The 16571-nt window shown below is 43.7% G+C and overlaps 1 protein-coding gene across 3 annotated transcripts in view; it reads right to left on the bottom strand.

Moving 5' to 3' along the window:
• nipbla (NIPBL cohesin loading factor a) overlaps positions 1 to 16571 on the bottom strand; it is a 529062-nt gene that overhangs the window by 367035 nt on the left and 145456 nt on the right. For all 3 annotated transcript variants that reach the window (XM_060834051.1, XM_060834059.1, XM_060834067.1), the window contains one exon: positions 4950 to 5043. In XM_060834051.1, the coding sequence (XP_060690034.1) occupies positions 4950 to 5043 (94 nt within the window). The remainder of the gene's footprint in view (positions 1 to 4949; positions 5044 to 16571) is intronic.

Here is a 16571-nt window from a genome sequence, read left to right as displayed (position 1 = left end):
TATGCATAGGCTACAGAGAGTCAGGAGGCAAATAGCTTGCTGCAGTATTCCTAGCTTCTGACCTGCTCTTGTAGCCACACATTTTACATGGATGTTGCAGCCCAAATTTTCAGAGGAGGGAATTCAGTGTTGGTAATGTAACAAATGCCAAAGAGTCAATGTTTAGATTCTCTTGCCAAGAATGGTCATTGCTTGGTAAGAGTGGTGCAAAGGTTATTTGCCATTCATTAACCAAAATCTAGATGCCATCACAGTCTAACTGCATTTTGACACAAAGTTTCAATGTCTAAGGAGTCACAAATGGTACTGAACATCTGAGAACATTCTCATTTCTAATTTCATAAGGAAGGGAAGGTCATTAAATGAAACAGCTGAAGATGGTTGGACCTAGGTCACTACTCTGGGGATTGCTTACAGAGATACCCTGGGGTTGAGCTGATCGAAAAATCTAACGGATATCCAATAGGTTCTGAGAGTCCACCCAACAGATTTGGCATTCAGATTATTACTCTGAGTGATGGCAAAATCACTCTTTGGCTTAACAGCAGCATTTGGTCAGTGGCTTTACACCGCAATACATGGTCCGTTAGTACAACCTGCACTCTGCAGACCTTGTAAGATTAATGCACATATACACAAATTAAGTGGACTGTTTCTTGCTTACTCACTGCACAGCAAGTTCTGAACTGCTGGGTAGCCATGCGACCACGCAGCTCAGAAGGAACCTTCTTCTTGGGCTCAGTGCAATGTTTTCATTCAACTTTGAAAATAAATGTAACAGATGGAAACTAATTGCTCAGCTAACAATGGACTACCTCATGCAAAATAAGTTTTATCAACATGATGCTGCAAACATAGAATATAGAGCAGAACAGGCCTTTCAGCCCTCGATGTTACACCGACATGTGAACTAATCTAAGCCCATCACCCTGCATTATCCCATCAGCCATATGCTTATCCAAGGACTGTCTAATGCCCCTAATGTGGCTGAGTTAACTATATTGGCAGGCAGGGCATTCCACACCGTTACCACTGAGTGAAGAACCTGCCTCTGACATCGGTCTTAAATCTATCACTCCTCAGTTTGCAGCTACGCCCCCTCATACAAGATGTAATCATCACAGGAAAAAGACTCTCACTGTCTACCCTATCTAATCCTCTGATCATCTTGTATGTCTCTATTAAATCCCCTCTTAGCCTCCTTCTTTCCAATGAGAATAGAGCCAAATCCCTCAGCCTTTCCTCATAAGACGTTCCCTCCAGGCCAGGCAACATCCTGGTAAATCTCCTCTGCACCTTTTTCAATGCTTCTACATCCTTCCAATAATAGGGCGATCAAAACTATACACAATACTCCAAGTAAGGCCGCACTAGCGTTTCGTACAGTTACAGCATGAAATCATGGCTCTGGAACTCAATCCCTCTACCAATAAAAACTAACACACTGTATGCTTTCTTCAGAGCACTATCAACCTGGATGGCAACTTTCAGGGATCTATGTACATGGATACCAAGATCCCTCTGCATATCCACACTACCAAGAATCTTTTCATTGACCCAGTATTCTGCCTTCCTGTTATTCTTTCCAAAGGGAATCACCTCGTATTTATCTGTATTGAACTCCATTTGCCACATTTCAGCCCACATCTCCCTGCAACTTCCAACATTCTTCCACACTGTCCACCACTTCTCCAACTTCAGTAGCATCTGCAAACTTACTAACTCATCCACCTATGCCTGCATCCAAGGCATTTATAAAAATGACAAACAGCAATGGTCCCAAATCAGAACCTTGTGGCACACCACTAGTAACTAGACTCCAGGCTGAATATTTTCCATCAACCTTCTTACAGAAAGCCAGTTTCTAATCTAGGCTGCTAAATCACCTCCAATCCCATGCCTCTGCATTTTCTCCAGTAGCCTACCATGAAGAACCTTATCAAAGGTTTACTGAACGAATTCCATGCATACCACTTCAACTGCCCTACCCTCATTCACATGCTTGGTCACCTTCTCAAAAAACTCAATTGAGGTTTGTGAGACACGACCTGCCCTTGTCAAATCCATGTTGACTATTTCCAATCAAATTGTCGCTTGCTAGATGATTATAAATCCTATCTCTAATAAGCCTTTCCCCTTCAACTGCCCTACCCTCATTCACATGCTTGGTCACCTTCTCAAAAAACTCAATTGAGGTTTGTGAGACACGACCTGCCCTTGTCAAATCCATGTTGACTATTTCCAATCAAATTGTCGCTTGCTAGATGATTATAAATCCTATCTCTAATAAGCCTTTCCAAACTTTTCCTACAACAGATGGAAGGCTCACTGGTCTATAAATTATTTGGGTCATCTCTACTGCCCTTCTTGAACAAAGGCATAACAGTTGCAATCCCCCGGTCCTCTGGTACTAAACCTATAGACAATGACAACTCAAAGGTCAAGGCCAAAGGCTTGGCCATCTCCTTCCTAGCTTCCCAGAGAATTCTCGGAAAAATCCCATCCGGCCCCGGGACTTATCTACTTTCGCACCTTCACATCTACTTTCTCATGTTCAACAAAGAGTGCCATTCTTGTTAGTTTCATTTTTGTGAATATTTATGTGAAATAAAATCTCAAGTTCTTGAGATAAATTTACAAACTTATTACAATGTTAAGTCATTATCTAAGTTGCTTCCATATATTAATAAATTATAATACACTAATTAAATCTAAATATATTTAAAAGCAAGCTTTACCCTAGATTGTGATCACTTAATAATGGAACAGAAATCATATAACAAATTAGACTCCACACTCAGTAGAATTAGAACAGTATAGCACAAGACCAGGACCTTGTCTATACTGACCAGGATGCCATTCTAAAAGTAAACCCATCTTCCTGCACATGGTCTGCATCCTCTATTCCTTGCATGTTTGTGAGACCAAATGCTTCATAAATCCTTGAAGGTGTCAATACGAGTAGATAGGGTGTTGAAGGTATACAAGCCTTCATTAGCCAAGGCATAAAACAAAGGAGGGTGAAAATCTTGTTCCAACTTTATAAAGCATTGGTTCAGGTCACAGATGGAATATTTTGCCAAGCTATTGAAAGGGTGGGATTGCAGTAGAGAGGGTGCAGAAGAGATTCATCAGAATGGGATGAAAAGTTTCAGTTATGAGAAACTGGATAGGCTGAGTTTATTTTCCTTCCAGAGGAAAGGAGATTAGGATTTATGAGGAATTTGAGACACAGACAAGATAGATAGTTGAGAATCTTTTCCTTATGACAGTGTGTCTGAGACCAGATGACAAGTTTAAAGTGAGGAGTAAATAGTTTAGAGGAGATCAGTGGGAACATTTTTTCACCCACAGGGAATAGAAATATAGAATGTGCTGTCTCAGAGGGTGGTGGAGGCAGGTACCCTTGCAACACTTTAGTGACATTTAGATGAGGACTGTACCAGGTTACTATTAGCTATAGACCACAGCACACTATCTCAGAGTGAAGGGACAACCCTTTAGAAAATGAGGATGAATTTCTTCAGATAAGAGGGTGGAGAATCTATGGAACTTAATGTCTCAGAAGGATGTAGAGGCCAAGTCACAATGTTTTAAGATAAAGAGATTTAGAGGGGAACAAAGAGAAGGCGGCAAGAGTATGAACTTGAGAAATTACGATTGAATGGGGGAGAAGACTCGATGGGCCAAGTGCTGATGAATCTAGTTTGGTGCTTATTGATGGCATAGATATGGTAGGCTATAGAGCCTGCTTCTGTGCTATATGAAGCAAAGAGGCATTGAGCAGTTTAGTCTGATACTCTCAGGAGTTTAGAAAAATGAGGGGCAATCTAATTGACATAAAAGATCCTGAAGGGGACTGAAAAGGGAGACAGGACAGATTCAATTCCAACCTTTGACTGCCTGTGTAGAGTTTGCATGTCCTCCTTGTGTCTGCATGGGTTTCCTCTGGGTGCTCTGGTTTCCTTCCACAGTTGAAAGCTGTGCAGGTTAGAGGGACCAACCATAGTCAATGAAGGGCTGCAGAGGATTCGACAGGAGGTTGCGTTTGGGTGGGATGCTCTTTGGAAGTTCAATGTGGTCTTGGACTAAATGGCCTCTTTCTGCAGTGAGATTCTATGAATGTTTGTGAGAAGATTTGTAGCTCGGGTGCTCGTTGTTGTGGTTCTGTTTGCCGAGCTGGGAGTTTCGTCCCCTTTCTAGGAGACATCTTCAGTGCTTGGGAGCCTCCTGTGCTGATTCCTCCAGCATTTATACTGGTTTGAATCTGCCGCTTCCGGTCGTCAGTTGCTGTCCGCTGCAGTGGCCGGTATATTGGGTCTAGGTTGATGTGTCTGTTGGTAGAATTTGTGGATGACTGCCAAGCCTCTAGGAATTCCCTGGCTGTTCTCTGTTTGGCCTGCGCTATAATAGTGTTGTCCCAATCAAATTCATGTTGTTTGTCATCTGAGTGCATAGCTACTAGGGATAGCTGGTCGTGTCGTTTCGTGACTAGTTGGTGTTCATGGATGCGGGTTGTTAGCTGTCTTCCTGTTTGTCCTATGTAGTGTTTTTGTTTTTTGTTTTGTGCAGTCCCATGCAAGGACTGCACAAAACACGGAACTGACAACCAGAAGCGGCAGATTCAAACCACTATAAATGCCGGAGGAATCAGCACAGAAGCGCTTCACAGGAGGCTCCCAAGCACTGAAGATGTCACCTAGAAAGGGGACGAAACGTTTGCAACAAAAACTCCCAGCTCGGCGAACAGAACTACAACATTCTATGAATGGCTTAAATCTGCTCCTGTATCTTATTGTCAAAATAACTTGCAACCAATAAAGTGCTTTGATTGATTCTCATGTCTTCAAGTTCTTCAATTACATTTCTGCTTCACAATCAAGTTCAAGTACCCATTACACTAAACACAGTATCCAGGATAGGTTCAGAAATATGCAACTTAAGCATACCTTTTGGAGTTCCATCACTGCTTGCAGGAGAGCACACTGCTTGCGGCGACCTTAAAGGGAAGGAAGCAGCATTTCTCAATGAAGAATCACCATCCTACAATAAGAAATAAAATATATTAACTTAAAACATCTATACCACATAACCAGGAAAAATTTACTGTATGGTGAACAGACAGGTTGTAGCCAAAAACAAGACTCCAGGATGGTATGTTGCCTCCAGGGTAACAGGATCAATGATATAAGAGTCAGAGTCATATCTCGCAATAAATACAGGTACATATTATTCTGAAGCAAAAGGATGAACAGCCAATAGTTGTGGTATACATAGGTACCAATAATATTGGCAACAAAAGAAATTAGGTTCGGGGCAGAACCAGAAAGGTCACCTGGAGGTGTATTTCAAGTCCGTCAGGAAGGCTTTCAAATAAAGTGGCAGAGGTAGACTCACATCACAAGGGACAAAGTTAAAAAATCACAACACCAGCTTATAGTCCAACAGGTTTAACTGGAGGCACACTAGCTTTCGGAGCGCTGCCCCTTCATCAGGGTGATAGTGGAGGACACAATTCTAAGGCACAGAATTTACAGCAAAACGTTGCAGTGTGATGTAACTGAAATTATACATTGAAAAATACCTTGATTGTCGGTTGAGTCTTTCATCTGTTCGAATACCATGATAGTTTCACTTCTTTCATGTATAAATCACAAAAACCTTTTTTTTTTAAAAATTGCATTCTCAGATGAGCTGTAACAATGTTAGCTAGACAATATGTTGAAGGCGTTAGCCCCGTGTTCTCTGTCTATGCTATGACGTCTAGATTGATACTAATCTGACAAGAGAGATAACAGGGCTTTACATGAATTCATGCAACTTTTGAGCATAGTACAATGTAACTCTGCAAGTACAAATTCACCCCACAAAATATATGTGCGCATGTGGGTCTGTGTCCATGTTTGTGTGTGGGTCTGTGTGGGGTAGGGGTGTGTGTGTGGGAGTGCATGCGCCTGTGCGGTTGACAGTGAGAGAGAGTGCATATGTGTACGTGTATATGTGTGTGTAGTGTATGTAGAGCGGACTAAGTCTCTGAGAAGATGCCTGTGTGCGCGCGCACGCACACTCCTGTACATAGGAGAGTGTGCGCGCACACGCGTAGGATTGTCTGTGTATATCTATAGTGCAATGGTGGTCACCTGTAATGTGACATGAACGCAAGGTCCCGGTTGAGGCCAACCTATGGGCACCGAACTTAGCTATCAGCCTCTGCTCGGCCACTTTCCTCTGCTGCCTGTCCCGAAGTCCACCTTGGAGGATGGTCACCCGAAGGTCAGAGGTTGAATGTCCTGGACCACTGAAGTGTTCCCCAACTGGGAGGGAACCCTCCTGTCTGTTGATTGTTGTGCTGTGCCCCTTTACTTCATAGACAGAGAATACAGGGGGCCAACACCTTCAACGTATTGTCTAGCTAACATTCATTGTTACAGCTCATCTGAGAATGCAACTGTTTATTAAAAAAAGGGTTTTGAGATTTACACATGAAAGTAATGAAACTATCATGGTATTCAAACAGACAAAAGACTCAACAGACAATCAAGGTATTTTTCAATGTATGATTTCAGTTACATCACACTGTAAAGTTTTGCTATAAATTCTGTGCCTTAGAATTGTGTCCTCCACCTTCATCCGATGAAGGAGCGTCGCTCCGAAAGCTAGTGTGCTTCCAATTAAACCTGTTGGACTAAAACCTGGTGTTGTGTGATTTTTAACTATGTCCACCCCAATCCAACACCGGCATCTCCAAATCATGATTACAAGGAACATACAACAGTACAGCTCAGGAAAGTGCCTTGCAGCCCAATATGTCTGTACTGACTATGATGCCATTCTAATCTAATCCAATCTGCCTGCACATGATCGGCACCCCTCTATTTAAGTGCCTCTTAAACATTCCTATCACATCTGCTTCTACCACTTCACCTTCCAGCACATTCCTGGCACCTACCAGCCTTTGCATAAAATACTTGCCTCACACATCTGCTTTAAACCTATGCCCCTTAGTATTTGGCATTGCCACCCTGGGACAAAGACTCCAAGCATCCACCCTATCCATGTCTCTCATCATATTATGTACTTCTATCAGGTCTTTCCTCGACCTCTATCACTCTATCATAAGTGATCCAACTTTTGCCAACCTCTCCTTATAGGGACTACACTCTAATCTAGGCAGTATCCTGATAAACCTCTTCCGCACTCTCTCCCAAGTTTCCACACCCTTACTATACTGTAGCGACCAAAACTGCATACAATATTCTGAATGTGGCCTAAGTAAAGTTTCATCCAACTGCGACATTACTTAGGGAAGCATGCCGTGCACCTTCTTTACCATCTTACCCATTGGTATTGTTACTTGCAGGGAGCTATGGACTATTACCCCAAGATCTCTCTTTATATCAGTGATCCTGCTCCAAATATATCACCTCACACTTGTCCAGATTAAACTTCACTTGCCATTTCTCTACCCAACGTTCTAACTGATCAATACCCTGCTGCATTCTTTGATAATCTTCCTCACTATCCACAATTCCAACTTTCATGCCGTCTGTAAACTTAATCAGACTACCTCCATTTTCATGCAAATCATTTATACATATTACAAAGAAAGAGGTCCCAGCGTTAATCATTGCAGTACACCACTGGTCACAAACTTCCAGTCAGAAAAACACCTATCGGCATTTACAGTCTTCTATGACCAAACCAACATTTATATCAAACTTACCAACTCACCATCTTCTGGACCAGCATACCATGAGAGGCCTGGTCAAGTGCCTTAGTAAAGTCCATTGTGCTACCCTCAATCATCTTTGCCACACCCTCAATCAACCATTTTTGCCACATCTTCAAAAACCTCAAATCAAATTTGAGACTAGAATCATCCCCTCCCCCCCCCCAACTAAAAATACAATGCCTTGCTGACTACCCCTAATAAATCCATTCTTTTCGAAATGCAAGTTGAATCCTGTCTCTAAGAATCTTCTCCAATAAATTCTCCACTGACGATGCAAGGCTCACTGGCTTCTCATTTCCTGGATTATCCATATTGTTTGCCTTGAACAAAGAAACAAAATTGGCTATTCTTCAGTTTTCTGGGACCTGACCAGTGGCTAAAGAGGATACAAAGATCACTGTCAAAGCCCAGGGACTCTCCCCCTTTATTGCCCTCAGTATCGTGGAAGAGATGCCATCGGGCTCTGGCAACGTATCTACTAATGTTTTTCAGAATGTCCAACTCTGTATCCTCTTAATATAGAAATGCCCTACAATACCAACATACCCCTCCCTAAGTCTCTCCTCGTCCGTTCTCTTTATCCTTGGTGAATACCAATGCAAAGTACAAAGGATCATTCTCTTCCGCTGGCTTCATGCAAAAATGGGAGAAAGTGAGGACTGCAGATACTGGAGATCAGAGCTGAAAAATGTGTTGCTGGAAAAGCGCATCAGGTCAGGCAGCATCCAAGGAGCAGGAGAATCGACATTTCAGCCATAAGCCCTTGTTCAGGCTTATGCCTGAAACGTCGATGCTCCTGCTCCTTGGATGCTGCCTGACCTGCTGCGCTTTTCCAGCAACACGTTTTTCAGCTTCATGCAAAAGTTCCCTCTTTGTCCACGAGTAGACCTATCCTTTCCCTTGCTAGCCTCTTGCTCCCAATACTCATTTAAAATGCCTTTGGATTCTCTGTAACTATTTGCCAAGGACATTTCATGACATGTTTTGTTGTCTAAGTTCTTTCCGGCATCCTTTATATACCTCAAGGGCCTCATCGGATTTGTTTCCTAAACCTGACATCCATCATCGTCTCTGAGTTAATATCTCGTTACCCGGTGTTTCCTAATCTTTAGGAAGTTCCATCCTTATCTTTCACAGGAATAAGTTGATCCTGAACTCTCATCAAATGGCCTTTTAAATAATCCCCACATTTCAAATGTGGATTTACCCTGAAATAATTACCTCCAATCTAAAATAAGAACATAGAGCATAGAAAAATACAGCGCAGTACAGGCCCTTTGGCCCTCGATGTTGCGCCGACCCAAGCCCACCTAACCTACACTAGCCTACTATCCTCCATATGCCTATCCAATGCCCGTTTAAGTGCCCATAAAGAGGGAGAGTCCACCACTGCTACTGGCAGGGCATTCCATGAACTCATGACTCGCCGAGTAAAGAATCTACCCCTAACATCTGTCCTAAACCTACCACCCCTTAATTTAAAGCTATGCCCCCTCATAATAGCTGACTCCATGCGTGAAAAAATGTTCTCATGGTCAACGCTATCTAAACCCCTAATCATCTTGTACACCTCTATCAAGTCACCCCTAAACCTTCTCTTCTCCAATGAAAACAGCCCCAATTGCCTCAGCCTTTCCTCATACGATCTTCCCACCATACCAGGCAACATCCTGGTAAACCTCCTCTGCACCCGTTCCAGGGCCTCCACATCCTTCCTATAGTATGGCAACCAAAACTGCACACAATACTCCAGATGCGGCCGCACCAGAGTCTTATACAACTGCAACATGACCTCAGGACTCCGGAACTCAATTCCTCTACCAATAAAAGCCAGTACGCCATATGCCTTCTTCACAGCACTATTTACCTGGGTGGCAACTTTCACAGAGATCTGTGCACATGGACACCAAGATCCCTCTGCTCATCAACACTAACAAGTATCCAACCACTAGCCCAGTACTCCATCTTCCTGTTACTCTTACCAAAGTGAATCACTTTACACTTAGCGACATTGAACTCCATTTGCCATCTTTCTGCCCAGCTCTGCAGCTTATCTATATCCCGCTGCAGCCTGCCACATCCTTCCTCACTGTCAACAACTCCACCGACTTTCGTTTCATCCGCAAACTTGCTCATCCAACCTTCTAGCCCCTCCTCCAGGTCATTTATAAAAATGACAAACAGCAATGGTCCCAAAACAGATCCTTGCGGAACACCGCTAGTAACTGCACTCCAAGATGAACCTTTACCATCAACTACTACCCTCTGACTTCTTCCAACCAGCCAATTCCTAATCCAAACCTCCAACGCACCCTCAATGCCATATCTCCGTATTTTTTGCAGTAGCCTACCATGGGGAACCTTATCAAACGCCTTACTAAAATCCATATACACCACATCTACTGCTTTACCCTCGTCCACCTCCTTAGTCACCTTCTCAAAGAATTCAATAAAGTTTGTGAGGCACAACCTGCCCTTCACAAACCCATGCTGACCATCCTTGATCACATTATTCCTCCTTACAATTCTCTCTAAGACTTTGCCCACAACAGAAGTGAGACTCACTGGCCTATAGTTACTAGGGTTATCCCTACTCCCCTTCTTGAACATGGGAACCACATTTGCTATCCTCCAGTCTTCTGGCACTATTCCTGTAGACAACGAGGACATAAAAATCAAGGCCAATGGCTCTGCAATCTCCTCCCTTGCTTCCCAGAGAATCCGAGGATAAATGCCATCAGGCCCAGGGGACTTAGCTATTTTCACCCTTTCCAGAATTTCCAACACCTCTTTCCTACATACCTCAAAGCCATCCATTCTAATTAATTGAGACTCAATATTCACATCGGCAACAAAGAACTAAAACAAAAAGACATAATGGGAAATCAGAAAGGTGATAGGCAGAGAATTTAAGGTCTAGATTCATGCAGGGCCACAGTGTACAGGACTAAGTATGCTAAAGCCTTAAGCCCTTGTGCCTGAATCAGAGTATTCACAATAATATTAATGAATCAGTCATGCAAATGGATCTAAATGGGTATGAAAGAGACATGGTTGCATGGGTAAACAGGAATGTGAACACTAATTAGAGTAGACCATTCACCTCCTCGAGCCTGTTCTGCATGTCAATGAAACTATGACTGGTGTATGGCTAAGTCCACGTATCTGCCATTGGCTCGTATACATTCAGGTTCTTATATAATATGATAGTTCAGTTCTCACGCAATCTCGCTCTAAGAAAACTGCGTAGGAGCCACACCGTTTAAACTAATTGAGCTAAAATAGAGTTATTGCCGATACAGATAAAGAAAGGTCACATTCTACAAATAACAATCTAAATCCTTCAATCGCGTTGAAAAAAAATCACACATTGTAGCAGAACAGACTGTACCTTAAATCTGTTTAATAAAAAAAATCTCAGATTCAAAACTTACAACTGATCTAGCATTAGCTACTATTTTTGTAATGGAGTTCCAAATCTCACAAGCCTGTGTGTAGAATTGCTTCCTAACACCTCTAAACATTCTGGAACTAATTCTCAAACAATAACCTCTCATTCTTAAACTTCCAGCCAGTGGACCCCACTACCAAGGATATATTTCCCTCCCCTCCCCTATCAGCGTTCCGCAAGGACCACTCCCTTCGTGACTCCCTCGTCAGATCCACACCCCCCCGCCAACCCAACCTCCACCCCCGGCACCTTCCCCTGCAACCGCAGGAAATGTAAAACTTGCGCCCACACCTCCACACTCACTTCCCTCCAAGGCCCCAAGGGATCCTTCCATATCCGCCACAAGTTCACCTGTACCTCCACACACATCATCTATTGCATCCGCTGCACCCGATGTGGCCTCCTCTATATTGGGGAGACGGGCCGCTTACTTGCTGAACGCTTCAGAGAACACCTCCGGGCCGCCCGAACCAACCAACCAACCCAATCACCCCGTGGCTCAACACTTTAACTCTCCCTCCCACTCCACCGAGGACATGCAGGTCCTTGGACTCCTCCACCGGCAGAACACAACTACACGACGGCTGGAGGAGGAGCGCCTCATCTTCCGCCTGGGAACCCTCCAACCACAAGGTATGAATTCAGATTTCTCCAGTTTCCTCATCTCCCCTCCCCCCACCTTGTCTCAGTCGGTTTCCTCTAACTCAGCACCGCCCTCCTAACCTGCAATCCTCTTCCTGACCTCTCCGCCCCCACCCCACTCCGGCCTATCACCCTCACCTTGACCTCCTTCCACCTATCCCACCTCCATCGCCCCTCCCCCTAGTCCCTCCTCCCTACCTTTTATCTTAGCCTGCTTGGCTCTCTCTCTCTTATTCCTGATGAAGGGCTTATGCTCGAAACGTCGAATTCTCTATTCCTGAGATGCTGCCTGGCCTGCTGTGCTTTGACCAGCAACACATTTTCAGCTGTGATCTCCAGCATCTGCAGACCTCATTTTTTACCCCTGTCTTTTCCTGTCAACATCTTGAAGACTTCGATCAGATCACCCCCAACCTTCTAAATTCTGGAGAAAACAGACAATCTGTATATTCTCTCCTCATAACTTAACTCCTGCTCCCTCCAAGGCCACTATATCCTTCCTAAGTTGTGGAACTGGATGTCCAAGGATTTTCAGTCTTTAGAGAAGACAAAAACAAAAAAGGTCAGGTAGCACAGCTGATCAAAAAGGAAATTAATGCAATTGTGCAAAAGGATATTAGCTCTAAAGAAATTGAATCTGTATGAGTTCAAGGGGCAGAAATGATACTGGTGTTGCATGTAGACCCTAAAACTGTAGTCGTAATATTAGTGCTCGCAATAGAAAACTGAAAGCATAGTGACTGTAACAAGGTCAGCAGATGAACCTCTCAGAATGAGTTCTCTGATTGGACCAGATTAACAGGCTGTTATTTTTACATCGTTAGCCACGGGTGAGGTTCCGGAAGACTGGAGATAGCAAGTGTTGCACCTTTATTCAAGGAGGGCTGCAAAGAAAAATGTGGAACTACAGACCAGTGAGCCAAACATCTGTGGTGGATACTTGAGAAGATTTTGAGAGACAAGAAGTACATGCATTTGGAAAGACAGGGAGTTGATTAGGAGCAGTCACCAAGGCTTTGTGCATGGGAGATCATGCCTCACAAATTTACAAGTTTTTGATGAAGTGACGAGAAAGATGGACGTAGTCTGTATAGATTTCAGTAAGGCCTTTGATAAGGTTCCACACAGTAGGTTAGATCGCATGAAATCGAGGGTTGAGCTGCCAAATTGGATACAAAATTGACTTGATGGTAGGAAGCAGAGGGTAATAGTAGAAAGATGCTTGTCAGACTGGAGTTCTGTGACTAGTGGAGTGCCTCAGATGTCAGTGCTGGGCCCATTGCTGTTTGTTATCTAATTAAATTATTTGCATGAGAATGCACAAGGCATGATTAGTAAGTTTGCAGATGATATTAAAATAGGCTATATTGTAGACAGTGAGGAAGGTTATCAGGAATTGCAGCAGGACCTTGATCAGCTGGGGAATTGGGCCAAGAAATGACAATTGGAGTTTAGTATAGAAAAACATGAGGTAAGAGTTTCATGGTGAATGATAGGGCCTTAAGGAATGCAGAGGAACAGAGGGACCTTGAAGTTCAGGTGCATGGTTCTCTGAAAATGGCGTCACAGCTAGACCAGGCAGTGAAGAAGGCTTTAGACACACTGGCCTTCATCATACTGAGTATAGACGTGAGGAGGTTATGTTGAAGTTGCACAGGACGTTGGTGAGGCCACACTTGGGGTAATGTGTTCAGTTTTGGTCACCTTGCTATAGGAAGGATGTTATTAAACGGGAGAGACTGCAGAAGAAATTTAAAAGGATGTCAGGGCTCAAGGGACTGGGGTATCAGGTGAGGCTGGACAAACTAAGACATTTTCTTTAGAGCGTTGGACACAGGAGTGATCTTAAAGAAGTATATAAAATTGAGAGGGGTATGGATAGGGTGAACGCACTCGATCTTTTTCGTAGGGGTGGGGAATCGAGGACTAGAGCATTACTTTTAGGTTAGGGGGGAAAGGATAAAAAGAAACCTAAAGGGCAACTTTTTTTTAAACAGAGGATAGTACACATATGGAATGAGCAGCCAGTGGAAGTTGTTGAGGCACTTACATTAACATTTAAAAAGTATTGGACAAATACATGGATAGGAAAGGTTTAGAAGGGTGTGGGCCAAGTGCAGGGAAACGGAGTTAGCGTAGGTGGATATTTTGGTCAGCATGGACCAGTTTGGGCCAAAGGGTTTGTCTCTATGCTGTAGGACTCTGACTCTATATATAGCTCCAACTAGGAAGCCCTGGCTGACATATAAACAGGAGTGTCAGAGAGTCCACTCAGTTTGACCTGAGGGAGCTGGGTCAGTGTCATAGACATTCCACATGCAAACAAAGGGTGACTCGGTGACAGGATACCGGCTTCTGGAGTTACTTCAGCGGCAAAGAGAGAAAAGCAAGCGCCTGAAGAAACCAGCTCACAACAGTACTCTGAGTTGCAGTAAGCATTTCTGACATCATGCCATTATTTGGGAAGCTTGATTCCTTTGATCCAGATTGGGCCCATTACATGAAAAGAATGCATAGTAACGCCTTAACAGAGGGAGCCTGGAGCTCAGGTGCATGGTTCTCTGAAAGTGGAGTCACAGGTAGTCAGGCCAGTGAAGAAGGCTTTTGACACAGTGGCCTTTAGCAGTCAGGGCATGGAGTACAGAAGTTATGTTGCAGTTGTACAGGACATTGTTGAGGACGTACTTGGGGTACTGTGTTCAGCTTTGGTCACTTGCTGTAGGAAGGATGTTAAACTGGAAGAGAGTGCAGAAAGAATTTACAAGGATGTTGCCATGGACTCAAGAGGCTGAGTTATAGAGAGAGGTTGGACACTACATTTTTCTTTAGAGCTTAGGAGACTGTGGGGGAGGGGACCTTAGAGAGGTGTATAAGGTCATGAGAAGCATGGATAGAGTGAATGTGCACAGTCTTTTTCCCAGGGATGGGGAAATCAAGGACTAGAGGGTATCACTTTAAGATCAGAGGGTGGTGTGCATTTGGAATATGCTGCCAGCTGAAGCAGTTGAGGCAGGTACATTAACATTTAAAAGGTATTTGGACAAATACATGGATAGGAAAGGTTTAATAAGATGTGGGTCAAGTGCAGGGAAATGGGGTTAGCATGGACTGACATTTTGGTCAACTTGGACCAGTTTGGGCCAAAGGGCCTGCCTGGGGACCAAAGTAGCCAAGATCAACTTGCATGTTAACCAAGAAACAATTCCATGACTCTGCAAAGTCCGTCCAGTGCCATTTACCTTAATGGCAAGGTAGAGGCTAAAATTAGGAGGCTGGAAAGCCAAGGAATCATCAAACCAGTACAGTTTGCAGAACGGGCAGCACCAGTCATACTGACGGTGAAGCCTGATTTGTCAGTTCACCTTTGTGGGATCTTTAAACAGCTGGATAAATGCCCAATCCTTCACAGAGGATTTGTACACAAAGCTGGCAGGAGAGCTGGAAAGGAGTCTCGCTTATTTTCAATTGCAGTTCGGTGAGGATTTTTAGAAGTATGCCACAATTAATATCCATAGGATTTGCACCAATATAAGACTGCCTTCTGGGATATTGTCAGCCTGTACAATTTTTCAGCAGATGATGGAGAACATTTTACAAGATCTATCCCAGGTCACCATTTATCTAGATGACGAGCTAATAACAGGAAAGACCAAGAAAGAGCACTTAGGGAATGTGAACCTAGTCCTTAGAAATTTCTCTCAAGTGCACAGACACCTAAGGAGAGAAAAATTGGCATTCCAGGCACAAGTGATCTACTTGGTCTACAGATTCGACAAGACAGGGTTACACCTGTTGGAAGATAAAGTAAGTGAAATCAAAAGTGCCCCAGCTCCCAAGTCAGTACCGGAATTTAGATCTTTCCTGGTACTGGTTCAAACACAACCTGGCCTCTATCCCGAAACCTTTGCATCAACTCTTTAAAAAAGGGTCAGCCTTGGAAAATTATTTTTAGATTCCGTGCAGTGTGGAAACAGGCCCTTCGGCCCAATAAGTCCACCGAGACCCAGTTCCCTCTGACTAATGCACCTAATGGGCAATTTAGCATGGCCAATTCACCTGACCTGCACATCTTTGGATTGTGGGAGGAAACCGGAGCACCCGGAAGAAACCCACACAGACACAGGGAGAATGTGCAAACTCCACACAGACAATCGCCAGAAGGTGCAATTGAACTTGGGACCCTGATGCTGTGATGCAGCAGTGCTAACCACTAAGCCACCCCCAATCCATAGTTATCAAGAAAAATGAAAAGCTATCATCCTCTAAGAAACAAAAACAGAAACTGGAGCAGATCAGCAAGTCTGGCAGCATGTGTGGACAGAACTCAGAGTTCATGCTTTGGATTGAGTGACCCAGCCTCAGAACTAGCCGTGAGCGTTAACAGAGGTGAGAAATGACATCAGGAATGACAATTTCTGATATAAGATTCTGCTAAGGGAGAAAGACAGTTTACCTCAGAGGACAAAGTTTAGCATGGATAAGAGGCATGATCGACACCAGGTCAGGTCCAGTGAAATGTAAAGTTCAGCTCGATGCAATGGACCTGAAAAAGCATGTGGACCACATGAAAGTTGTAAATTCTCAAATGGTGCGGGAGAAAAACATGCCCAACTCATCAAATGCCCTTCTGGAACTTGTGAGCTCTCTTTCTCTCCATCAAGCATTGAGGAAATATTGAGACGAACATGGCACGTGTCACCACTTTGATACCTTTACCACCTGAGAAGAGGAATGAATTTCTTCCGA

This window comes from Hemiscyllium ocellatum, chromosome 2 (assembly GCF_020745735.1).
Source record: "Hemiscyllium ocellatum isolate sHemOce1 chromosome 2, sHemOce1.pat.X.cur, whole genome shotgun sequence".
NCBI classification, from domain to species: domain Eukaryota; kingdom Metazoa; phylum Chordata; class Chondrichthyes; order Orectolobiformes; family Hemiscylliidae; genus Hemiscyllium; species Hemiscyllium ocellatum.
This window is presented reverse-complemented; position numbering and strand designations above follow the sequence as displayed.